We start from the raw sequence: 26,574 nt of genomic DNA on the forward strand, positions 1-26,574 counted from the left end.
ATGGTGTTGCACAAATCCCTTAATCCTAAAGTGAGGAATCTGAAGGATCCAGCATAAGAGTTTTTTTTTTTTTTTAACCTTTGTTAACAGTAAGACATTGGGTTACTAGTTGTAAAGGATGGGAGCCCTTCACAACTAAAAGGTCCACACTTTACTGGTAACCAAGTACCCCATTGTAACACTTGACTTCTTCAGGGTAGCAAAGCAGAGCAATCCATGGCAAAGAGAAGCAAGAAAATGGACCTGCACAGGGCCTTATAGGGTGCTTCTTGCCTGTTTTAGTGCATAGGGCCCTGTTGGTTCTCCACACAGTGCACTCAAGTGCACAGGAGCCGGCATCGAGTGATACGCTCTCACTGTGCATGTGCAACTGTGCAGGTCATTTACTTCACCTGCACTCCTGCTGCAGCGGGCAGAGAACACAGTGTCCTTGGCATCAGTGTCCAAGGTTGGGGTCCCTGGCCCCAGTCAACCCCATGCTGTCTATAATGCTGCCCCAGTTTGTCACCACTTTGGGGTCCCCAGGGCCAGTGCCTGGTTTGAAGAGGGTGGCCGCACGCAGTCTCCTCTTTCCAGACAATTAAAAAAATAACCCTGTGCTGACCACCAGGCCCTGAACCTCCCTGGGGACAATCGTAAGATAGTGTCGGACCACTATACGGTCCGTTTTCCATTTCCAAATCTTTCAAGAGGCATAACTTTAGCCTCAGAGGGCTGATTTCATCAACACGTGGCTCATTTCACTCCTGGTGCCAAGATCTAGCCACCAGGAGAATTCTCATTGGGCTTCCTGGCCTCCAAAGGGTGCCCTTTGCAGGAAGCTGGGCCTTCTGGATCACAGTGCCAGCCTTCTCCTTTGCCTGGTTCCTGCTGCTCCTCTGTTTGTTGGGGCATGCTGTGCAGCCTCTCTGCAACTAGCAAGCAGAGCACTCTTCTGCCTGCACGCTACTGGCTGTCAGTAAGGGCACCACCCAGGGCATTAGGTTCCAGGTCTTCTCCCAACTGTTCCTCAGGGAATAATAGGTGCCAGTGCCACTGGCCCTGGAGAGACCTATCCAAGCCCTGGGGGGTCAGCTGGTGACTAAGGTCCTGATTTAGAGTTTGGTGGATGGGATAATCCGTTGAAAATGTGACGGATATCCAGACCACCGTATTTCAAGTGTCTTATACCCAGTGACACTTGTAATACGGTGGGCGGGATATTCTTCACATTTGTGATGGCGTATCCCATCTGCCAAACTCTAAATCAAGCCCAAGTCCCTAGTCTATTTTTGCAGGGCATCAACAGGTGGCTCCTCTTTCCAGCTGGCCATATCCCCTGCTGTTGTCACCTCCCAGGTTCAAGGGTTATTCTCTGTTTCTTCCTTGTTCAAAGGTTTATAAGAGAGGGTAGAAAGTTCTAAATGACTGGTATTTCTGGCCAGTCCTAGGATGCCGCAACATCCCTACACCCCTGTCCCATCTCTCCTGAACAGCATTCTGGGTTAATCCAAGATGGCGCTGTTGAGTTTCTTCTATGAAGAGCTCCTCTGAGGGCCTTAGCTCCAACCCGAGCCGACATCACTGCCAAAATACCCTCCCACCAAAAGTTCAAAGGGGAGCCTCTCAAGTGTTGGCTCCACATGTCTAAGTTTCCTTTTTTGTCCAGGGGCTTGAGCTGTCCCAGCCCAGGTGCTTTTGACAAGCTATTTATGAGGTACAGATTAGCTCCAGATCTTTCATCTTTCATCTACCAGGAACTGTGTCAAACACCAATAATAACTCCCCTTGTGTTGAGAGGCCTTTGTTCGCTCTGCTGAGGAGAAGAGTAATTAGCTAAAGTAATTAGCGCGATCAATTAGGAGGGAAAAAGGCCTGGCATATGATTATGAGCTGAGCCAGAGAAAGAGGACAATTCTCGATGCCCCATAAGATCTATATGTGTGTTACTGGAAACTGCAAAATCAAACTCTGCATGCATGTTTCAACCTCGTTTGACATCATGCTGGACTTTGTAGAGCTAAACTGCACTTGAAGGCAGATTTCATCAATATATATTTTGTACAGTGAAAACACTACAGATTTTCAAGTAAACTCTACTGACCTATCTATGAATGCCCACTAATATAAGGCCTACCCAAGGTCAGCACTAGTCCTAGCACAATCCATTCTGTGCTAGGTTACCTGTACAGAATTACACTGCTGTACAAGACTGTTGCCTCCCACGAGACACTTGTGTAATCTACCCAGTGCCCCATGCTCTATCAGCACCCTAAGCGTTAAAAGTGGACCGTGGCAGTAGAAATGCTCAGACATATGATTGTGAATGTACCTGGAGAGAGACTGACGAAGTATAAAATCGGGGTGATCAAAAGTGAAATAGCCCGGATGGAACCAATTAGCAGCGGTAAGGAAAATGTTACTTACCCAGTAAGCATCTGTTTGCGACATGTAGTGCTGTAGTCTCACATGCTCTGCATTCTCCTGCCATCCAGTGTTGGGTTCAGAGTGTTGCAGGTCGTTTTTCTTTGAAGAAGCATTTTCGAGTCACAGGATCAACTGGCTCCTTCTGTGATACTGTGCATGGCCTTATTAGACTGTTTTCCCACAGGTGGGTGAGAAAAGGAGTGTAGCAGAATTACAGTGAAAGATGTACATATATAGTTAGATTTCCATGGACAACTATAAACAAGTATAAGGTAACAAACAGCCACAGGTGTCTGCGGAGGAGAGAGGGAGAATGTGAATCTACAGCACTACATGCCATGAACAGATGCTTATTGGAGTAGTCCCTCCATGAAAGCAGTGGCTAGCCTGTGGGAGTTGTAGTTGTCTGGAAAAAACGTCTTAGTACCACTTAGCCTACATTAACTTGCAGGTGTGCAAGTACATCTACATAATAGTGTTTTGTAACTGCATGTGGTGTAGACCATTTAGCTGCCTTACAAATGTCAGCTATGAGTATATTTCCAAGGAAAGCCATAGTGGCTCCCTTTGTTCTGGTAGAGTGTGCTCTGGGAGTAACAGGAGGCTGTCTTTTTTGCTTTAGTATAATAAGTTTGAATACATTTTACTATCTACTCAGCTATGCCGTTCTTGAATATTGGTTTGCCTTTAGTGAGAAGGCTATAAAGTGCTGTTTAGTCTTCCTAAACTCTTTAGTCCTGTCAACGTAGAACATTAATGCATGTTTAACGTCTAAAGTGTAATGGGCTCTTTCAGGAACTCAGTAAGGTTGCAGAAAGGAGACTGGTAACTCAAGCGATTAATTAATGTGGAATTGAGAGACCACTCTAGGTAGGAACTTCGGATTAGTGCAAATAACCCCCTTGTCCCCATGCAACTGGAAGAATGGTTATTCCAAGATTAGTGCCTGGAGCTCACTAACATGTCTGAGGGATCCGATAGAAACTAAAAAGCCACTGTACTAAAGAGGACATGAGTGAAGTGTCTCAAAAGGAGGACCCAAGAGCCTGGTAAGGACAATATTGAGGTTCCATGATGGTGCATGGGGCACTCCTGGTAGAATTATCTGTTTAAGGCCTTCCATTAATGTTCTGATTACTGGAATCCTGAAGAGGGATGTATGTTGTCTGTTTCATACGTATGCAGCTATCACTGTGAGATATAAGCTAAATTAGATTTTTATAGATCGAGCAAATAGCAGACAATGTCTTGGACGTAGTTTTAATGGGAACAATTTGTTTGTGTTGACAGTAGCAAACAAAGTATTTCATTTTAGATATGTTTTAGTTTATAGCATTTTCAGGCTTTAGGTTTGGACTTGGCACTCTCTTTCCTGCAATGGGAGCGTGTCAGGGTCCATTTTATTCTTGTTCGGGCAAATATATTTTAGCTTGGCAGAGGCCTTCGGCCTGTGCCCTCTTACCTAGATAAGATGCTCTCTTTTTATTTATTCATTTTAGAATAGCCTACTTTCAGTTGTAGTGTTTTATTTTCCTAACCAGTTGCCATTTAGCAAACACATTTTCATGGTTTTGTATGACATTTCATTGTGCTCTTTGCCTCAGGGTTGACAAGAGCAGATAAGATAATGAGCACAAGATAATGTTTATGATAATGATAATGTTTTGTATTGCTGCTGCATAAACAATAGAACACTTAGGCACATGTTCACGTCAGGCCTGCTTCGCAGAACAAAACAGGTTTACCTATATAAACACATTGTGGGCCAAGGGTCGTTAGAGGGGTCCTTCTGACTAGGAATTTCCACCGATGCTGCAGGCCATTTTGCATTCAACCACACCCCCTGTGTCTGTAGCTGGATTAAGAGACCCTTGTGCCAAGGTAACGGGAATGGTTGCATCTCTCAGACTCAGAACTGACATACTGGGTTAACACTGCCATGCTCTCGCTACATGCTAGAGGTTAGGCACTAGGTTGGAATCATTTATTTATGTTCATTGCAATATGCTGGGGTTATTTATATTTACATCACTGATTTTCACAGTCCTAATTTTATTATGTCTCATTATTATAGCTAATGTGTTTAATCAGAGATTGCAGTCTATTCAATAAATCTATTAAAAACTATCCTGCATCTCCTTCTTTGCCTGTGTGTGCATACAAGACTCATTGCTGATGAGAGAAAAGGGTATGACCAGTTCACCGTGACTCCACTGAGAAGTCACTAGAGTGCATGCGCTAGACTGCCACAAATCACCTTCACCCTTTGTATCTGGATGAGGTGATGCTAGCAAGCTGGTGGGGTTGGGCTCACAGCTGCCAAACTGGTGTGGAAGAGACTCAGTCACCCACAAGCGGCGGTGCTGGTGCCCCAAGTCCAGCAGAGTTGTGGAAACATGAGAGTTACAACACTTTGCAGCATAACATGCTCTGATAGTGGACTTACGAGCTTCTCTGAGGATGTCCATGCATTTGCAGGTAAATCTAAATAACCAAACTCTATGACCTCAGGAGGCATATTGCAAGGTTGAGAGATTTGGGGTCTGGGTGCTTGACTTGGTTTCGAGTGAGAAGGTCTGGCCTGCTGGGAAGCTTCTCATGGAGGACTACTGAAAGGTCCAGTAGAGTAGTGAACCAGGGCTGGCATGCCCATGTGGGAGCTGCAAGGATCATGTTGAGAGATGTTTGCCTGATCCATCGAACTAGAAATGAAATGAGAGGGAGAGGTGGAAAAGCATAGGCAAAAATCCCTGACCAGTTCATCCATAGTGTTGCCTTTGGATAGAGGATGTGGTTACCTGAAGGCGAAGTTTTGGCATTTTGTGTTTTCTGCTGTGATGAAGACCTATTTGCGGTGTACCCCACTTCCGGACATATTTTTGAAGGACTTGTGGGTGGAGTTCTCATTCATGGACTTGTTGCTGCATCGTGCTGAGCAGGTTTGCAAAGTCATCCGTTCCTGGGGGATACTCTGCCACTAGGTGAATGTGATTGTGGAGAGCCCATTTCCATTCTGTCTGAGAGAGTTGTGACAACTGGAGTGGCTGCCCCCCCCCCCCGTTTCTGAAGGTAGTACATTGCTGCCATATTGTCTGTGCAGACTAGGACACATTTGTGAGAGGGGTGATGAAGAAATGCCTTCATGGCTAGAAATACTGTCTGAGCTCTAGGAAGTTTATGTGTAGGGATTGATGAGGATCTCAATTGTCCTGTACTGATAGGTCTCGAAGGTGAGCACCTTAGCCTGTGTGTGAGGCGTCTGTTGTCAGAATGATGTGTGGCACAGAGTCTAGAAAAGGCCGTCCTTTAAACAGGTTGATGGTGTTCCATTGCAGAGAGCAGTGAGTATGGTAGTCTAACACTAGATTTTCCTAGTGACCCTATGATTGAGCACACTGACACAACAGACACTGCTGTAGGGGATGCATTTGGAGTCTGGCATGGGGAACGATGGCTAAGTAGGGGGCCATCATCCTTAACAGGTGCACCACAGTCCTGACCATGTATGATGAGTTCTCGCGAAACTGAAGGAGAAGAGACTGAAAGGTCTTAACACGAGCTGGACTGGGGTATGCAATCCCTAACTGTGCAATGAGTATAACTTCTAGATAGGGCTGTTGCTGGAGAGGTTGAAGGTGGGATTTGAGAAAGGAGTGTGAAACCTAAGTTGTTCAGAAGATACACTCTCATCTGAGTGTGGCGTTGGCATTGTGACACCGTACTGGCTTTGATGACCAGTAGTCTAGGTAAGGGATGCGTGTAAGTTTTGTCTCCTGAGATGTGCTGCTAAGCACTTTGTGAAGACACTGGGAGCTGGGGTGACTCCGAAATAATGTTGAGTCGGAATTGTTTTCCCACAATCGTATATCTGAGACTTTTGTGGTGTGCAGGGTGGGTGGGGTTATGGAAGTAGGCATCCTTAAGATGTAGGGCAGTCATTAAGTCACCCGGTTCTAAGAGGGGGGGCTAACGTCTTGATGAGTGACCATGTGAAAGTGTTCTAAAAGAATGTAGTGGTTTAGGGCCCAAGGTCCAGAATGGGTCTGAGAGAACCGTCTTTTTTGGGAATGAGGAAGTATACAGAGCATACTCCTGTTCCTTGGTATTGTAGCGGAACTGGCTCAATGGCTCCTTTGAGAAGAAGGAATTGTACCTCTTGTTTGAGAAGATGGCTGTGTTCTTGAGATAGCCTGTGAGAGCGAGGGGGAAAGTTTGGAGGAATGGTAATGAGCTCCAGAGAGTAACCATGTTGGATAATGGAGAGGGCCCACTGGTCCGAAGTGATGTTGGCCCATTGTGTATGGAAAATTTTAAGGCGTCCCCCGACAGGTGTGGACTGGGGGGTGGGATGTCATAGATAGTCACTGTTTAGATGTTGATTTAGAGGTGCGGGTGGTGGCGCTCTTACCACTACCTCGTGTGTTGTTCCCTCTTTAAGTGCCTCTTTAGAAGCCTTGCGAGTATGAACTGGAAGGCTGTCTGGCCTGAGATGTGGAAGCCTCCAAGGTAATTGGTTTGTAACGACCTCTGAATGTGAAGTGACAAAAAGTACCTCTTTGGGAGGGGGGACTGTAAAGCACCCATGGCCTTTGTGGTATCAGTGTCTTTTTTTCAGCTTCTCAAGGGTGGAGTCACTTGAGGGCCAAATAGATGCTCCTTGTCTAAGGGCATGTTTAGTACCACTTGCTATACCTCCGGTTTAAAACGTGAGCATCTAAGCCAGGCATGTCTCTTTACTAGGACAATACTATTGTTACCATGAGCAGCAGTGTCCACAGCATCCAGGGCATATCTGTTGGAGTTATTACTGATTCTCTGCCCTTCTGTGACAGTCTGTTGTCCACTTTTGCAGTGCTCATCTTGGAGATATTGGAGGAGCTCCTCCATTTCATCCCACCGAGCCCAATCATATCTTGGCAGTAAGGCTTGCGAATTGGAGATGCACCAGTGATCCACCCTTTTACCTGCGGCGTCAATCTTTTTGCTCCCTTTATTGGGGGGGGGGGGGGGGGCACAGGGGGAACGGGGGGTAAAAGAGTCCCCTGTGGCCTGACTACTGGCCCATTTAAATGTGGTAGTAGCCACAACAGAATCTGGCAGGGCTTGTGATCTTACATATGGCGGATCAGAGGGAGCAGCTTTGTATTTTTTGTCAACTCTAGGGGTGACAACGTCCACACATAGGGTTATCCAGTTCCTCCCCATGCTGCCAGGGAGCATGGGGAGGAACTGGATAGCCCTATGTGTGGACGTTAGGGTAACAAAAAGAAAGCCTTGTTCAATGGGGTCCTTGTGAAGCTTGACACTGTTTTTCGGAGTCACCCATAGTCTGGTAGCAATGGTGGTCCGGCGACCTTGGTAAAGAGTCAGAGTCCTGGATGGAAAAGGCCTCTTCCCGTTCCGGCTATTCCTGCGCGTGCTCCTCCTCAAAGATGTCTGGAGTCACCTAGCTCGAAGGGTCTTTTTCGACTAGAAAGATCTGCAGGCGTTGCAGGTGGCTTCTTCATGGTTGAGGGAGAGGAACAGGTTACACACCAGATGATGATCAGTGTGTGGGAATTCAGAGTGGCATCAAGTACAGCAGCAAAACGACCTCCATGCCATCAGAACAGCATACTGGTTGGTGCTGTGCATTGAGGTAGGCCCGAATGGATGAGGACACCCCAGACAGTGTTTGGTGGGTTCCTGGAACGACAGATTGAGACGAGCGCGAGAATGTGAGAAAGTGTGGTAGAGAACAATATAGTTGATGGGAGTAAAGACAGAAAAGAAAGGTTTGGAAACCAGAGCGAGGGAAAAATGGTGCAAAGAGACACACGTCTGAACCCAATGGCAGAGAGCAAACAATCTAACAAAGGAGTTGATGCCCATGCGCAGTATCATCAAGGAGGAGAAGGAGAAGTCATTCGATCCTGTGACTCGAAAATGCTTATTTGAAGAACTCAACCCAACACTAGATGGCAGGAATATCCAGAGCATGTGTATCTACAGCCACACAAGCCACTGAACTAATATTTCTGGTAGTTGCATAATCTCAATTCCTCACTTTACTTCCGAACCCCAAATCCAATGAGCTAATGCATAAGGTCTCAAGGTACACAAACATGTCATGAGCTGTACTGTTGCTGTTGGTTCTGTTTCTCGCTGCACAACTCGACTGACTGCAGAATGAATATCCAAATCCACTTAGCCTCACCTAGTGGCGCTAGGGAGTGACTGTTGTGAAAAAGTATTCCAGACTAGTCTGAAGCCTGGAAGAAGTATTCATAAGATGAGGAATCTGTGGGATAATGTATTCATCAGAAACCTCTTTTCTTGGGAGACATCCTTTAAAAGTCGGTCACTCAGACAAGGTAATATCAGCTATCCTGTCATCACTTCCAACACTTGCAAACAGAGACAACACCACAAGGCAAAGGGCAGGACCAGTGCTTTCCACTACAAACTGCCAAAACTATTAGAATCAATCAAGGTGCACCTTATATGTCACCATCCAGGTGGGTCAAAAATTAAAATCTGCAGAACTGTCAAATGAAATGGGACTGGTATTAGGTGAAAGGATCCTATTGTGCTGTATAAACAGTTTTCTCGCTGGCCTGCACAACTGGACGGGCACTGCTGAGGTAGCAGTGCAAGGAATAGAGCAAAAGTTAGAAGGTTGGGTGAGCAGGGTGTTACCAGTTACGAAACGACATGAGACACATAAAGGTGACCTATGAAAACTAGAAAACGTTGAGAGAACACTGGTAGGTTTTAGGACCTAAAGCCATTAAGGAACTGTGCTGGGCATGCTCGGACGTGCTAGGTTATATGGGAAGAGGCAACCATTTTTTAACTCCGGGCGTACCAGGGAGAATTCTGCAGAGCACCCTCATGTGGAGTATGGAAGAGGTTATAACAGAGCTCCAGAGAAGTAGACAAGACAGTCAACAGAAGGTGGTGGTGAAGGCCTATTGACTACCCTCCAACTACAAAGAAAACGTGAAACAATATGGATGGCATAGTGATAGTCCAGTCCCTGCAACAGACTCTCCATGCAACTATGTAGAAAAGAGCTGTTATGATGGGAGAGGATCATTTGCTGTTGTAACAGATTTAAATTGCAAACCTTTGGTCACAAAGAAATAGTTGATATCGGGCATCTGTGAGCTATCTGGCTCAACTGCAGGTGGGAGCAAGGAGGAAAGAACTACTAGCTTTTGTAGTGTAAGTCAGAGAGGGTACTCAAAGGATGTGAACCATCATTAAGGCTGACTTCTAGCATTGCTGGGCATAGGGCCTCCTTGCACCTATCCAAAGGACAGGGAAATTAAGTTTTCCTCAAGTAGGCGGGCCAGGGAGCCTTAAGGATCAGTATTTCTCTGCAAAAACAAATGGTATTTATGCAGCGGAACACTGTGTGCTTACTGCAAAGACTAATGTGTGGCATATTACTAAAACATATATGAAACAATGCCCTTCTACTAATACTGGAAAACACGGACTGTGGAAATGGCACCAGAACACTGGGTCATGAAAGCTAACACGTCACTGAGCCTAGAAATAGTCAATTGCAATAATACACAAGGAATCTAAAATTAGAAAGTAAAATAGCAACCAGTGTTTTCAATATATATCAGTGTTGCTCAAACAACCCACAGTGCTGTGATTTTGCCACTATATGCAGGTACTCCTCACCATATACGCAGGTGCTCTGAAACATGAAGACGCAAGCACAGAGAATCACACATGAACGATCTCTCACACATCCACACTTCAGTTAAAATGTCCAACTACTTAACATTTAATGGAAAACACTGTCTAATAGTTCTGCTTGTTATAGCAAGGAGTAAGAAAGAGAAAAAATAAGCAATGCTACATAACAGTTAATAACATTATATAGAAAGAGAAACAAACTAAACACTTTTGAGAATGTGAAATGCAACTGTTGGCTCGTTTCTTACCTGTCCAAAAGTGTGTAGGAATTTAAAATGGATCCAGCCATTGCTTTGGTACTGGCATTATCACTAACTGTTCCCAAACTTACAGTGCCAGATTCACCACTTAGACTGTACTGTTCTTTTTGCACATCTGCTTGAATTTCCAACCTTAAAAAAGTAAATTTCCAACAAATATTTCAATAAACATAGATAAGTTACCAAAATAAATTACCTTTAGCACAGTGGCTATGCTTTTCAAATGTGGCTGCAAATGTACCTATAGCATGAAGTAAATATGTTTTCTTTCTAAAATTCTCAATATTGTCAAATTGAATTCTAAGAGTACAAGACACCAACTAAGGACAAGATATTTATCTGTAATGCTAGTTCTTTTCTGAGGGAATCTACATCATATGCATGGCATTTTCTCACCACACATGATATTGCAGTGGGCTGTATAAAATATATGCATAGAAATTTACATATGAACACATGTGCAAAGCTTTTCAGCTGAAAAGTATGCTTAAATGGATGAAATACGGTCTTTCATTTTTCAATTACAAAAAGACGACAACCTAAGAAGTCACTATATAAGCAACCTATGACTAGAAATAGCTTCTACAAACCTTTTTTTTTTTTTTTAAAGGAAAAGAAAAGACATTACGGGTAATTTTAGTAAATTTATTGCACTATACATTAGACCAAAAAATTGAGCTGTGCTTTATGGCCCTCATCCTGCCTCATGCTATTCACAACGCCCAACAGGTGACAACTCAGTTCACTGGTACGTAATCAAGAGGATCCTTGGTGCAACAGAAAAAAAAATACTGCACTCTTTCCTGTCACAGGAAGGTGGGAGAGTTGCTTACGAATGTGATAAGGTTTGCACTAACATTATAGGTAAGCCCCCTTTCCTTCTCCTCCAGGGAATCCTCATTAACAATCATAAGCACTAAAAAGAGTAGGAAGCACATCAAACTAAAAATGGTAGGCAAGAAATAAAAACATCATTGACCATCACCCAAACAGATTCCTCACATACTCATGACAAACTTGGGCACCTGCCCTGGAAGCCGACTCAAAATAATACTGTCTGATAAACCTGTGTATGGACCATATTTCTGAAATCAGACACTTCTTTAAATCACTGTGACAGCAACCTTTCCCCTGGTTGAACGTTCCTTAAGTTTTACCAGGCGGGGATTTATTTGCAAATTGGTTTGATAGCAAAAATCAAGAACTATCCATCTTGAAACTGATTACGTTGTCATGGCCAAGCCTGTTCTAAAGGTCAGTAGCTTACAAAAAATAGGTTGTTTTACATCGTTTGCCGTGCCAAGGGAGAACCTTAATACTCCTTCCACAATTAATGTGTGAAGAGCTTTTCTGATAGACCATAGGGTTCAGAAACAATGTTGGTGAGGAGACTGAGTGATTTACATGGAATATTACTTTAGAAAGAAAACTAGGAGTTCTCATCACCACCCTGTTCCTATGGAAAACCGTGTAAGGATTTTGAGAACACAAATCCTGAATTTCACTCACTTTACAACCAAAAATGATGGCTACCAAGAAAGCAGCCTTACAATATAACTGTTTTAGTGCAGTCGTAAAACTAGCTCAAAAGGTGGAACCATTAGCTTATAGCGAACAATATTAAATTCCAAGAGTGGAGATAGGGATTCAGAAGGAAATAATATATTTTAACAACGTAAATGCTTTAGTGCAGCCCTGAAGCTAGCTCAGAAGGTGGACCCATTATTCTTGTAAAGAATATTCAATTCCCAAAGTGGAGCTAGGGATTCAGAAAGTGAGAACACGTTTTTAACTCCCTCCAAGAAGCCTTTTACCAAAGGCATCTAAAAGTTTGCAAAGATTTCTTGTATGCAGTGATTACTTCAAGGAGTACCTTTATTGATCTAAGTCACAGTCGAGACCTTGCTAGATGAATGTAAGGAATCATAGCTTCTGCTTGGCATTTGGAAGGGTCATATTTATTCTGAATACACCAAATGCAGAATCTCTTCCACTTGAAAAATCTATCACCTTCTAGTGGATGGACACTTTGCCTCACGTACAATGTCAATACGATCCTGTGGTAGGCCAAGATGTCCATTTTTAGGGTCGAGTCTGCGTATCGCTTGCGTGACGATGTAGTAGTTAGAAAAGGGCCTGGAGCCCCGTCCATGTCACGTCAGTGTCTTTCATTGGTTCATGGGCTTGCCTTTTAAAATCTGCTTGCTTTCACTAGTGGAAGGCATGCAAACGTCATGCCTTTTCCGGTGGTTAGCCCTCCTCGAGCGCAGAGACCAAGTGTTGAAAACATATGAGGCTCGCTGTTTTCCGGCCAGTTTGTGGACTACTTTTTCTTGTTTTCTCGCAGCGCGATCTCGCTTGTTTAGCAGCGCAATCGCGCTCGTTCCCCTCCCCCCATTTAATGAGGCAAGAAAAGTCCGGTTGGGAGTTTACAACTGCTAATAGCTCTAACTCTGAGGAATGCGAGACGCGTTGCATTGCAAATGCTTGTTTGATAAGTCAGAGGCTGTTTTATTTTTATGTTTATTTACATTCATAAGCAGCATTATTTACAGGAGTGAGTTGTGAGTCATTAAGTTTCTTTAGCTATCACAATCATATTTAATGCAACAAAACATATGAAAATATAATTATATTTAAAAACACTTTTTCCACTGACTCCGTACAATACAATCACTACACACAGTGTAACACAATAGTCCTATCCTTTCCTCTTTAATACTACCGTCACAAAGAATAGTTAAATAAAAACTGGAATTGCAGGTTTATATTTGGAAAGAATTCACATCCAACAATAACATTATTTAATGACCGTTGAACTAACTTATCCTCCCTGCTGTTTATGCCCTAGAAGGAACAGACCCAATAAAAATAAATGCTGTACTGAATTGCTGCCAAATAACCAGCAGAAGGGAAACGGTCAAATAGGGTTTTTATGCACAAACCAACTCATTCTCATGTCTGGATCATTTCTAAAATTCAACCAGCAACACCGTATTACAAACTACAGACGCTTACAACAGACTAATGGCATGGGTGTTTGTGGAACAGGCCGCAAACCTGCAACCGCACTATGCGACAAATAAGATCTCCATGTGCATAAACAGGGAAGGAAACGTTTTCAAAGTTTTACAAGCTGCTCATCATGTATGTGATTTTCTTTCACATATGGGGCTTGCAGGACATGGTGGACGGTGGCTCTGAGACTAGAGAGAAGGGGTTGTGGTTTAAAGCTTACCAAGCGGTAATGAAATGGGAGTTATGTTTTATTTTTGAAACCTCTGCTTTATTGTGACACATATGCAGTTTTTAATCATAAGTAGGCAGCAGGTAAACTCTTGAAATATAAGCACTTGTAATGAAGAAATGTTCAAGGCATGGCGACAATCATTTTATGTGGGAAGCTCACCAAGTAAATACTTCTAATGCTAAATCTCCTAATATGTTACCAGATTCCTGGTTCCTATGTTGAGGATCTGGACCAATGATTATTCATCTGAACATTTCAAAATATGAAAGAGTTGTACATGCAAGACAATTTAATATTTATTTCTGGAATCCAAAGTTCAGATCCAGAAGTATACCCCTAAATAATTATCTCAGTTTTGACAGTGGGGTTGAGTCACTGAGAAGTATTATCCCTTTAACAGTGGCCTAGGAAACTAAACAGAATGGAGTTGGGTGCCAGTTTCTTCCGTGCCAAAGATTTTGAAAAAAAAAAAACCAGAAGTAGTAGTACATTTTATATATTTGAGCAAAATTCCTAACACATGAGAACAATGATATGCAACAGGAACAGGCAGCTGTGAGGCTACAGAATGTGTGTAAGCTCTACACTTTTGTCAAAGAGGTTTAAAAGCGAAGTCTGTCAAAGGTAGGTATACATTCTGAATGTAGTTCCCCTGATGTTAGTTGCATTAGCTGTTGCACATTTGCAGATCTCACAAGCAGAGATGCTTCCTCTGGGAAACTGACGTTTTTCTAAATGTTAAGCAATGAGATCTGGTCTGCGTGGTTCAGTGGCATTGGATTATTTATAGCACACAACTATTTAATACAGAATGCAAGATGCCACTGACATATTTTCCATTTTACGGAGGCCTGAGAGCAAAGAGGAAAAATATAAACTAATTCAGGCGGAAGTGTGACACCAAGTTGGTGTGAAAGAGAAGGCATGCCTTGTTATCTTGGCTAGTTGGAAGTCTGAAATAATAATCGAGAGAAATAGGAGTGCCTCTTCATTGCTCCTGATTAGATGTCAAAGTTGTGATGGAAGTCCGTTTTTCTCACCTCGGGGGACTGGAGAGAAGTGGGCCTCTCTTTTGCTGCACAGGATCGGTGATTTGTGTACCTTGGAAAACCTTGTAACTTTTTGGATTTTGTGGACTATTAAATACGTGGACATATGATCAATAAGCACTTCAACATGTTTGAAAAGCCAGATGTCAAATACCTAGCAAATGAGTGGGATCCTAAAACAGCACTTCTAAGGGGCTAGTGTTCTTCTATTTGTGAAAACGAACTTTCTTTTTCAATACTGAAAATGAGTTGTATTTAAACATATAGCAAATGTTGAACTTTTGTAATCAACAATGGATGAAGCAAACAATTATGAATGAAATTAAAGCAGGTTCCTGTGTTTTGTACCGATTACTCATAGCCACTACTTTAAGGGCAGTCAACGTTGAGTAAAGAATGCAGTGCATGCAATTCAGAAGAGGCATAGGAAAGGAGAATACCACAGAGCATAAATAGTCGTGTTCAAGGAAAGTATGGACTGTGCAAAGAGGTAGACATCATAGTTCAGCATCTACCTCTGCTGACAGACATTTGGTACCACACTCAAGAGGTGAAGCTGTACCTCTGGCTTATAGTCTGAAACACCTTGCCATGTGTGACAGCGACAAAGGACACTAATTGTTAGGCCTCAGGAAGCTGTGTCCGCTATATCTAAAGTGCAGCGGGAAGTTATTGTCAGAGAAGATCTTCCCTTCCGCCCCTAGCGTCTTCCCTAGTTTTTTTTATATTTGTCTGGGAGATGTTTGACGAGGCCCTCCATCTGATCACCAGTGGGCTCAGTAGTACTGGGAGAGAAGGCCTATGGAATTTGCAATGTGCCAAAGGGTGGCAGACTGTGATGCAACATGTTTGCCACCAGAATAAATGTTCTTACCTTCCTAGGTGTCTGGGAGTCTTCATGCTTCCTGGCTGCATGAGCGACTGAAGAGTTGGAGGGGGATAGCGGACACCTGATGTAGGGCGGGTCAGAGGGAGAGGCCTTGTGCTTTTTGTCCACCTGAGACGTGCTGCTTTGTGTCTTCACAGACTCCCTAAGTATGTGCCCAGCGAGCTTAAGCGCGCTCCTGAGCATTGGGATGTATTAGAGGGACCGCTGCGTGGAGGAGAGGATTTCCATGAGATTTTCTTCCTCAGGCTGGCTATGTACCTCCACCTTGTGGAAGGTGGCTGCTCTGTTTAAGACCTTCTGGTATGAGGCAGTGTTGTCCAGAGGTGAGAGCTTTGCAGGGTGTACATCAAGGTCAGTGTCAGAGCTGAGTCAATCATTCGGGGGACTGGGCATTATATGGTGGGTCATAGGAGTCCGAAGGTGATCCCCTCCTCTCAAATGTGAGGAACCCTGTGAGGAATGTTGAATGTTCATGGGTATTATTGGAGAGGTAAGGACAGGAGGAGGAGGAGGAGGAGGATGGGAAAGACAGGAGGTACTAGATAGGTGCCACTGTCATGACACCAAGGCTCCACAGAAGGGTTGAGTGCCTCCTCGAAAGTAAATGACCTCTTGTGAGGAACCAAGTCTTTGGATGCCGTGGGAGGCTTGGCCAAGATCCGCCTGGTGCCAGACTAGATGTGGATGTGTTGTTGCCTGGCGTGGAGGTGTTCTTGGAGCAGTTGAAGGACTGGCTGGTTGAGATCCCTAAGGGCAGTAGAGGATGAGGCTGCTGATGGCGGTCTGGAGGGAGCTGAGGAGGGGCCACAGCTTGAGGGCACGAGGGGTGCTTTAGGTCAGTGGGTCTCGGCTCAGAGTGCTGCAGCTCAGTGGATTTGAGCTCCAAGGGCTTTGGCTTGGTGGTTCTCGTCACCGAGTATCTTGGCTCTGACAGAGGCTGAGAGGGTATCTTCTGGGCCAGCGCTGAGGTGGTGGCTGACGTATGAGGCTTTGAGGAGAAATTTGGCACTGAATGCAAGAATAACATCGGGTCCGGCTCAGGCGGTTGGGCCAACCATCGCCGTGAGGAAGGCGGACTGGAGGCCTCTGATAAGGCACAGGAGCTCAAAGCTGGTGGCTCTGTGGGGTGAGTGGTAGACGGGAGCGCGGTACTCTCTGCTGTAACCTTCTGTGGCAGGTGTTCAGCAGGTTCTGGGGGCCTCTCTGCATTGTCTTCAGCGCTTGCCGACGGGAAAGCCTCCTCCATCTTGATGCCAGAAACTCCAGGAAGCTGTAGATCTTTGTCCCAATCTCCAAAGAGGTCGAAAGTATATTTTTCCTCCCGAACATGCACCCTGGAGGCCAAAGCAATGCACCATGCCCATCAATTCTGAAGTGTCTTCTTATTTTGAGTACTCTTAGTGATCAGGAGACAAACAGAGGGTGCAAACTTTTTGCAGGTCTGTCCTCGAATATTTTGTGCGGCAAGTGAGACAGGAATAGAACAGAGTCCTTACCATCATGTGGGTATTCTTTTTTGTCGAAGTGATGATGGTCTAAGGGGCTGTCCCCCCGCATTTTATAAGTCGTTGATTGCAGAATAGAGTCAAAGGAGTGTGTAACGTGGGGACCGACGCGTAGGCAGGATTGTTGATTCAACTGGTGAGGAATGGATCTGAGACCCAGGTGAGTACACCACTCTGCGACAAACCAGAGTGCACACAGACCCAACTCGACAGTGGAGAAAAAAACGATCTAAAAATGGAGCAGATGCACATTACCAGGAGACAGGTGGAGTACATTGTAACGTGAAAATACATTTTTGTTTAAAAACAAGTTGTACACGTCTGAGCGTAACACTAGATGGCAGAAGTCAGCACAATATGTATATCTATAGTTACACATACCACAATTGCTATTTTAAATACTTTTTTAGCCTGTTAATTGATGACAGATGAATTCTATATTGATAATGTTTGAAAATGTTGAGTGTCAGCATGCACCTTCTAAAAGAAGAAGCCAAGCAAAAGGACTTATTTGCCATCATCCATCTGCACAGGAAGTGACATTAGATTTCCACTAAAACTGTGTTTAAAAGAAGAGGCAAAGCAAGACGTCTAATTTCCCAATATTCATCTGCACAGAAAGTGACATCACTGGATTTTTTATCATGCATCTGCACATGAATTAACATCTCTGGAATTCCCATCATCCATCTGCACAGGAAGGGACATCACTGGTTTCCCATCAAAACTGTCTTTAAAATAAAAAGCCACGCAAAATGACCTATTTCCCATCATCAATCTGCACGGGAAGAGGCATCACTGGGTTCCTGCCAAAACTGTCTTCGCTCAATGGCAGCAACAGTGTGGACTTGTGGCAGGCACAGTGCTGGTGCATCAAGGGCAAGTCCATCTGCTCCCGTATGCACTCAGCACCGGAACGATAGGTCCTCCTACAACCGACCCCCCCGCCCACCACCTAAGCCACTAGTCCACTGAGACACTCTAGTCTCCTGAATCCTGGTTGCATCTCCAAGCACTGCTGCTATGCCTTGTTGCTCACAACTCACTAGGTGTGTTCTCCAGTCCCAACTGCCATACACCCTCCTGCACCTACCAGTAAATTGTGCAGCCCTGACACCCAATAAACACACTTGAACTGCCCCCCCCCCACACAATACTGCAACCTCCCAGTCCTGCAAACACCTCACTAAAAATGCCACCAAAATGTGGGATCTGCTAGGAGACTGCTCACTGGACCTCCTCTTTCTGAATGAAACCTAGCTAACTCCCTCACTGGCCCCCTTTCATCGCCACAGGCGATCCCCCTACATACAAGATCACATGGCACAATAAAAAGACCCAGGGGTGAAATCTCTAATCTCTATCATCTTCAAAGAATCCATCCAATGCTCCACCACCTCAGAAAGCACCATCAGCAACATGGAACACTGGACCTTCAAACACCTCATCACTGCAAACGACACCCTGAAAGGCACCTTACCTACCGCCCCTCTAGCCACCCCGTCCACCCCCTTGGACCACATGCCGAATTCGGTAGTACCTCTTCCAGCAAGCTCCATCAGTGTACAGCAAAATCCCTTGTTAGGACCTCAGCACTCAGCTGTCCCTATTCTTCAGCAACAAGATCACCAGCATCTAAGAAAGCTTCAAGCCCCAAGCAGACCATTCTGCTCATGCAGCCCTCCTGTGCATCTCAACCAACACCCAGAGGACCACCTGGCTAACTATACCCACTCAAGATACGGCAACGACCCTGCAGTCCATACACTACAGAGCACTCTTGGACCCCTGAACTAGCTGATTATCTCACTGCTACCCTACCTAACAAGAGTCATGGAAAAGATGATAAATGCCTAGCCACCCACCTCAACAACCACGTCCTTGATACAGCTCAATCCAGATTCAGGCCCAACCACAGTACAGAGAGCTCCCTCATTGCAGCCACAGATGACATCCGGATGATCATGGACAGAGGTCGTGGACCTTTCCACCACTGCCTTTGAATCAGTCACCCACCCTATCTTTATCCAATGACTACATGAAGCCAGCATCCAACATACACTTCACATGATTTGCTCCTTTCTGACAGGCTGCACCCAGTCGGTCAACCTGCCCGCCTTCATCTTGGATACTGTCAACCTCATCTGAGGAGTTCCACAAGGATTCTCACTCAGCTCCACTTTATTCAAGGACTACATGGCCCCACTCGCTAGCATCATCCATCCCCATGAAATCAAAATTATATTCTTCACTGACAAAACCCAGATCATACTCGCCTTCTCTGACAAGACGCCAAACACCAGGACCAATTTCTCCATGAGCGCGACTGAAGTCACCAGATGGATGTAAACCAACCGCCTAAAGCTCAACACAGACAAGACAGAAGTAGGTATGCCTGGCAGCAACATCTTCTGGGACTCCACCTAGTGGCTTGCCAATTTCAGGCCCACATTCCTCACAGGAATATATGCGAAGAACCTTGGAACAGTGATCAACATATCCTGCTTCCACATACTCGAGATGCTCAAAAATATATTCAAATGGCTCCCCCACCAACACTTGCAGAACTTAACCAGCAAGCTGGTCTATTGCAATGCACTATATACTGGAATCAATGCCCAAATGACCAGAATACTCCAGATGACTCAAAACTCAGTGGCCAGGCTTACACACAATCTCCCACCCTGCACTTCAAACTCCTCACACAAACATACACAGCTTTAGCCACAAATACCTCAACAACAGCATAACCATTCATACGTTTAACAGCCACCTCCACTCAAGGTGGACTCCTATTTGCAACCGCCCCATTCGATAGGAAGACCCAGATCCAGCAGTCGTGCCTTCTCTTGCTTCTCTTCAGAAGCCCGGAACAACCAGCCCTTGCACATCAGAGCCACAGCCTTAGTTCTTGAATTCCGCAAGAAATTGAAGATCTGGCTCTTCACCTAACCCCAGCTCTGCCTCAGTCCATACAGTGCCTGCTTTAGTATCGGGATACCCTCCCGGGTGAGTTGTGGCTATATACAAGCGAACATAAGAAACTTCCTTTTTTAATCATTAGCAAGGTGGACTGTCTTGAGTTAAAATTCTTAATGTTGTGGATAGCACATATAAAAACTATATCCTTCAATACTCAGTTTGCCAACGAATCAATTAGCATTTTTTTCAGGGGATGATTGTACTTCAAAGTTTGTCAATAATATGATTAAAATGTTATATCCACATATTATAGAAAACACCTAATTTGCACAAAATACGCAAGTAGCCACCCTAACATTATACATAAATGTACAGCCCTATCTAATGTATTATATAAATGAACGTGTTAAACTAATTCTTTTAATTGTATTATATATGTAATTTGTGTAGATTTATCACCTGATTCCATGTATTATACAGATCATACACAAGAATGGGCAATAGTTTTATGTGTGTTATGCTATGCTTCTATATAACACATGAGATCTGGCAGCAGATTTATCCAACATAATAGGGAGTTTACTCAAAGTATGCAAATTAAGTGCTGATTTCTGCAATCTACGGAACTAAAAACTGTAAAAACTGTACTCTTGCTATTACCAAGCTTTAAACTAATTAAAGTCAGGTGCTCAAACAATGACTATTTGATGCTTTACACAAGTGATAAAAAAAAAAAAAAAAAAAAAAAAAAAAAAATCGACAAAGTTACTAGGTGTAGCTTTAAAAATGTCGACAACTACCATTAGAGACTAGAAGGGTAACAACGTTTGGGTCTGAGAGTCTTAAAATAAGGACTGGCTGTGTAGATATCCTTAAAATAATCGTTCTTTTTGTTGTCAGGTTTACAATGCTTCACTATAAATATAAACATTTATTTCATATTCTTATTTCTTTTTATAACATTTTATTGGTTTTCATTAGCTACAACCACATCAACACTGTATAACCGTTCTCCTTCCTTACTCACTCAATATCGATCCTTTAGCCAAAGAAAAGTGAACAAGAACAAAAAATGTAGATTTAGTTCATAGCTAACAAGTACACATTATTTTCTTTAGGTTATATTCTGGGATCGTTTGTTAACATCCTCTAGGGTCCAATTTAGTCTCAGAGCCCTCGACGTTTGTGGACGTTACAGGTCGGTTGACTCGTCTTGAAAGCAATCCATCAACCACATCTCTTCATATTTCCTGCGTTTGTCTCTCAAGTCATATGACAATTCCACTGCTATTAATTCCAGATGGAAGCCCAGATGTGGGGGTTTGAGCCGAGGGAGGGAGTCTTGGATGAAGTGGAGCTGTACACAGATGACATCCTGATTTTCCTGACCGACTCAGAGGTCACTGGCCTGAAAGCCTTGCAAATCCTTAGATATTCGACGAGACATCGGGTCTGCACCTTAACGATGCAAAGGCCTCAGTGTTCCACCTAATTAATACCCCAAGAACTTAGGTAGGTGGTAAATCTTAAGGTAGTTCACCCTGGATTCCACTATCTAGGGGTGTACATCACTTTGCACACACAGACAGCCCAGAGCGTAACATGAAATTACTCACTGAGAGGCTAGCTTCATACATTAAAACATGTTCTCCTTTGCCCCTGTCGCTGCTGGGTATATCTGCCATTTTTAAAATGGTAACTCTGCCAAGATTCGTACATCAGTTACAGAACTAACCCTACGAGACCACCGCTCCCTTTTTCACAAAGTGAACTCCATGCTGCACAGCTTCCCGTGGAATCAGGGGTTCCCCCACACTGCTTTTGTGAAATGCTATCAATCGACATACCTTGGGGAATAGCGACTGCAAATGTTGACGCATATTATAAAGCATCACACTTATTGGTTGTCAAAGAATGGTAGAGTGATACCCAAGGTGACCCTGCATATGCATAAGAGAAACATTCTGGGAGGCATCCCTTTACATTCCCTTCTTTATATAGGGGAGAAGGGTCTGACACTCGCCAGTAGCCGCGGTGGTATTGAACTTATGGAAGTTCACCTTGAAACAGATGGGGCAGGAGAGTAGACTTTCAGAACAGACGCCTCTGTGGGGGGTATCTAGCTGCTACAGGTGGCAGTGCTAGCGGGGTTGCGACAATGGGATCTCATTGGTATCACTACGCTAGGGAACGTAATGTAAGGAACTACCCTTAAATCATTCCAAATGCTACAGACCGAATACGTCCTACACCAGTCACAATTTTATTGATATCTATCCCTCAGTCATGCTTTAATGCCATACATTGCAGAGTTAGAGGACCTCCCCGCATTGAATGCACCGGAGGGCAAATTGCTCATGGGAGAGTTGGTGGGACCATAAACTGACAAAGGTGTATCGCTCATTGCTTCTCAACCAGCCCTACCCCCTCAGTGCACTGCGCAACACTTGGACATAGGGGAAATTACAAAGGAGTGGGTGGAGGATAGGATGCCCCCACCCCTGGGATCAGTAATAGCAGCCAGATTCAGTTTAATACAAGTAAACATCGACTGGGTATACCTGGAGGTTGTGGAAGATGGGAGAGGGTGACTGTGTCCCCCTTTTGCCTCCGATGCCATACCGATGAGGGTGACTTCATACATACGGTCTGGGAATGGGACATACTGGCCCCATTCTGGATGAGTGTCGCCTAGGCTCGGTCCTGGGCTTGAGGATCCCGATGGACCTTAAATACACCCTATTGCACACAAACGATGACTTAGCCAAGAATAGATATAAATGGGCACTACTTCAACTGGAACTATTACTTGCCAAATAAAAAATAGCTCGACATGGAAAAGAGACGGCTCCCCTGTAGTTGGGGGAAGTGGAAAATGGGATTAGACCACTGTACGGGTATGGAGAGATTGTTGTATGGGGCCAACGCTGTACGCGCAAATCCAACAAAATTTGGTAGGTATGGACAGATTACAGGGGGGCTTTGCTTAGAGCCAATAAGATCTGGGATTGAAGATCTAAATGTGGAAATCAGGAACTATAGAGAACGCGCGGATAGAAGAGAACTTCACGAGGTTCCATCCTGAACAGAACTATTTTGCACGGGCTGCAGGGAGGTGGGGGAAGGGGGTTGTGAGAATGGGAGGACTGGGGATAAAATGTCAGACTACTGTTGGTTGTTTACTTTGTTATGTGATGTAAATGAAACACTTGTTGGGGCACTGTGTTGCCAGATATTCAGATGGTGTCAATAAAATATGTATTTAAATCCATTGCTAATAATGTCCATAGTCTACGAGCCCAGAAAGTGACATCCAGGATCCCTACATTTTTTTCAATGTGCTACAATTGCTTTGTTTTGCTCTCAATAACATTTCCTGATAGTCCAGTTCCCACTCCTGATTCCTCCCATTTTCTAGGATGGATATCCAGCGCCACTGTGGCTGGGTTTGATGGAATCAGAAGACCGGTAGCCTTTTTTATGTTGCTAAATATTTCTTTCTAGAATAATGTAAGGACCAGGCATGTCCACCACACATGTATTATAGACCCCTCTTCATTACCAATCCAACATTTTATGCCAAGTCTCTCTACCATGTACATTTCAAACGGTCTTTGGTATTTGCCTCAACTATTTGCTCCATTAGTCCTGTGCTGTAATTTTTGGCATTGCTATATCTGTTGGCGTGATGATCTACTCCAAAACGCCAGCAGTAAGTGCGCGCTGCTTTGAGACCAATTTGTGTTGTTTGTTTGTGTGTGTGTGTGTATGTTCCGCTGCAGATTCACATGCTATGCACAGGTCCTGCCATCTAGTGTTGGGCTCAGAGTGTTACAAGTTGTTTTTCTTCTAAGAAGTCTTTTCGAGTCACAGACCGAATGACTCCTTTTCGGTTCCATTGCGCATGGGCATCAACTCCATATTAGATTGTTTTGCCGCAGAGGGTAAGGTAGGAGTGATAGAGTGTAAAGAAAGAGATGTCCATGCAATGGAATGGAAAAGGTCACTTACCCAGTGTACATCTGTTCGTGGCATTAGTCGCTGCAGATTCACATGCTGTGCACATCCCACCATCTGGTGTTGGGCTCGGAGTGTTACAAGTTGTTTTTCTTCGAAGAAGTCTTTTCGAGTCACGAGATCGAGGGACTCCTCCCATTTCGGCTCCATTGCGCATGGGCGTCGACTCCCTCTTAGATTGTTTTCCCCGCAGAGGGTGAGGTAGGAGTTGTATATGCTAGTAATAGTGCCCATGCAATGGAGTGAATACATATGTACATAATGTAGTTTAAAGTAATATATATATTTACAAATATACAGATGTTCAAGATCAACTTCTAAACGGCTACAGGCTCCCGGGGAGGCGGGTGGGTGCATGTGAATCTGCAGCGACTAATGCCACGAACAGATGTACACTGGGTAAGTGACATTTTCCGTTCGATGGCATGTGTAGCTGCAGATACACATGCTGTGCATAGACTAGTAAGCAGTTATCTCCCCAAAAGCGGTGGTTCAGCCTGTAGGAGTTGAAGTTGTTTGAAACAATGTTCGTAGTACTGCTTGGCCTACTGTGGCTTGCTGTGTTGTTAGCACATCTACACAGTAGTGTTTGGTAAATGTATGAGGCGTAGACCATGTAGCTGCCTTACATATTTCTGTCATTGGAATATTTCCTAGAAAGGCCATGGTAGCACCTTTCTTTCTAGTTGTGTGCCTTTGGTGTAATAGGCAGTTCTCTTTTTGCTTTAAGATAACAGGTTTGAATGCACTTAACTATCCATCTAGCAATGCCTTGCTTAGAAATTGGATTTCCTGTATGAGGTTTTTGGAAAGCAATAAATAATTGTTTTGTTTTACGAATTAGTTTTGTTCTGTCAATGTAGTACATTAACGCTCTTTTGATGTCTAATGTATGTAGTGCTCTTTCAGCTACAGAGTCTGGCTGTGGGAAGAACACTGGTAATTCTACTGTTTGATTTAAGTGGAACGGTGATATGACTTTTGGTAAAAATTTAGGATTTGTTCGTAGAACTACTTTATGCTTGTGTATCCGAATAAATGGTTCTTGTATGGTAAATGCTTGAATCTCACTTACTCTTCTTAAAGATGTGATGGCAATTAAAAATGCAACTTTCCATGTTAAGTATTGCATTTCACAAGAGTGCCTGGGCTCAAAAGGTGGACTCATGAGTCGTGTTAAGACAATGTTGAGGTTCCATGAAGGAACTGGTGGTGTTCTTGGTGGTATAATTCTTTTTAGACCTTCCATAAATGCTTTTATGACTGGTATCCTAAATAGAGAAGTTGAGTGCGTAATTTGCAGGTAAGCTGAAATTGCTGTAAGATGTATTTTAATGGAAGAAAAAGCTAGCTTTGATTTTTGCAAATGTAGTAAGTATCCTACGATGTCTTTGGCAGATGCGTGTAAGGATTGAATTTGATTATTATGGCAATAATAAACAAATCTTTTCCACTTATTTGCATAGCAATGTCTAGTGGTAGGTTTCCTAGCTTGTTTTATGACCTCCATACATTCTTGCGTAAGGTCTAAGTGTCCGAACTCTAGGACTTCAGGAGCCAGATTGCTAGATTCAGCGATGCTGGATTTGGGTGTCTGATCTGTTGTTTGTGTTGCGTTAACAGATCTGGTATGTTTGGTAGTTTGACATGAGGCACTACTGAGAGGTCTAGTAGTGTTGTGTACCAAGGTTGCCTTGCCCATGTTGGTGCTATTAGTATGAGTTTGAGTTTGTTTTGACTCAGCTTGTTTACTAGATATGGAAGGAGTGAGAGAGGGGGAAAAGCGTAAGCAAATATCCCTGACCAACTCATCCCTAACGTATTGCCCTGAGACTGATCTTGTGGGTACCTGGATGCAAAGTTTTGGCATTTTGCGTTTTCCTTTGTTGCAAATAGATCTATTTGTGGTGTTCCCCAACTCTGGAAGTAAGTTTTCAGTATTTGGGGGTGAATCTCCCATTCGTGGATCTGTTGGTGATCCCGAGAGAGATTGTCTGCTAACTGATTCTGAATTCCTGGAATAAAATTGTGCTATTAGGCGAATCTGGTTGTGAATCGCCCAATGCCATATTCTCTGTGCCAGGAGACACAACTGTGTTGAGTGTGTGCCTCCTTGTTTGTTTAGGTAATACATCGTTGTCATGTTGTCTGTTTTGACAAGTGTGTTTGTAGCTTATTATGGGTTGGAATGCTTTCAGCGCTAGAAATACTGCCAATAGTTCTAAGTGATTTATGTGAAACTGTTTTTGGTGAGTGTCCCATTGTCCTTGGATGCTGTATTGGTTGAGGTGTGCTCCCCACCCTATCATGGAGGCATCTGTCGTTATTACATATTGTGGCACTGGGTCTTGGAAAGGCCGCCCTTGGTTTAAATTTATACTGTTCCACCATTGAAGCGAGGTGTATGTTTGGTGGTCTACCAACACCAGATTTAGAATTTGACCCTGTGCCTGTGACCACTGTGATGCTAGGCACTGGTGTAAGGGCCGCATGTGCAACCTTGCGTTTGGGACAATGGCTATGCATGAGGACATCATGCCTAAGAGTTTCATCACCATTTTGACTTGTATTTTTTGATTTG

The 26,574-nt window shown here is 44.0% G+C and overlaps 1 protein-coding gene across 2 annotated transcripts in view; it reads right to left on the reverse strand.

Moving 5' to 3' along the window:
- RNF19A (ring finger protein 19A, RBR E3 ubiquitin protein ligase) overlaps window positions 1-26,574 on the reverse strand; it is a 482,643-nt gene that overhangs the window by 10,914 nt on the left and 445,155 nt on the right. For both annotated transcript variants that reach the window (XM_069220555.1, XM_069220556.1), the window contains one exon: window positions 10,350-10,493. In XM_069220555.1, the coding sequence (XP_069076656.1) occupies window positions 10,350-10,493 (144 nt within the window). The remainder of the gene's footprint in view (window positions 1-10,349; window positions 10,494-26,574) is intronic.

Source organism: Pleurodeles waltl, chromosome 2_2, assembly GCF_031143425.1.
Source record: "Pleurodeles waltl isolate 20211129_DDA chromosome 2_2, aPleWal1.hap1.20221129, whole genome shotgun sequence".
NCBI lineage: Eukaryota > Metazoa > Chordata > Amphibia > Caudata > Salamandridae > Pleurodeles > Pleurodeles waltl.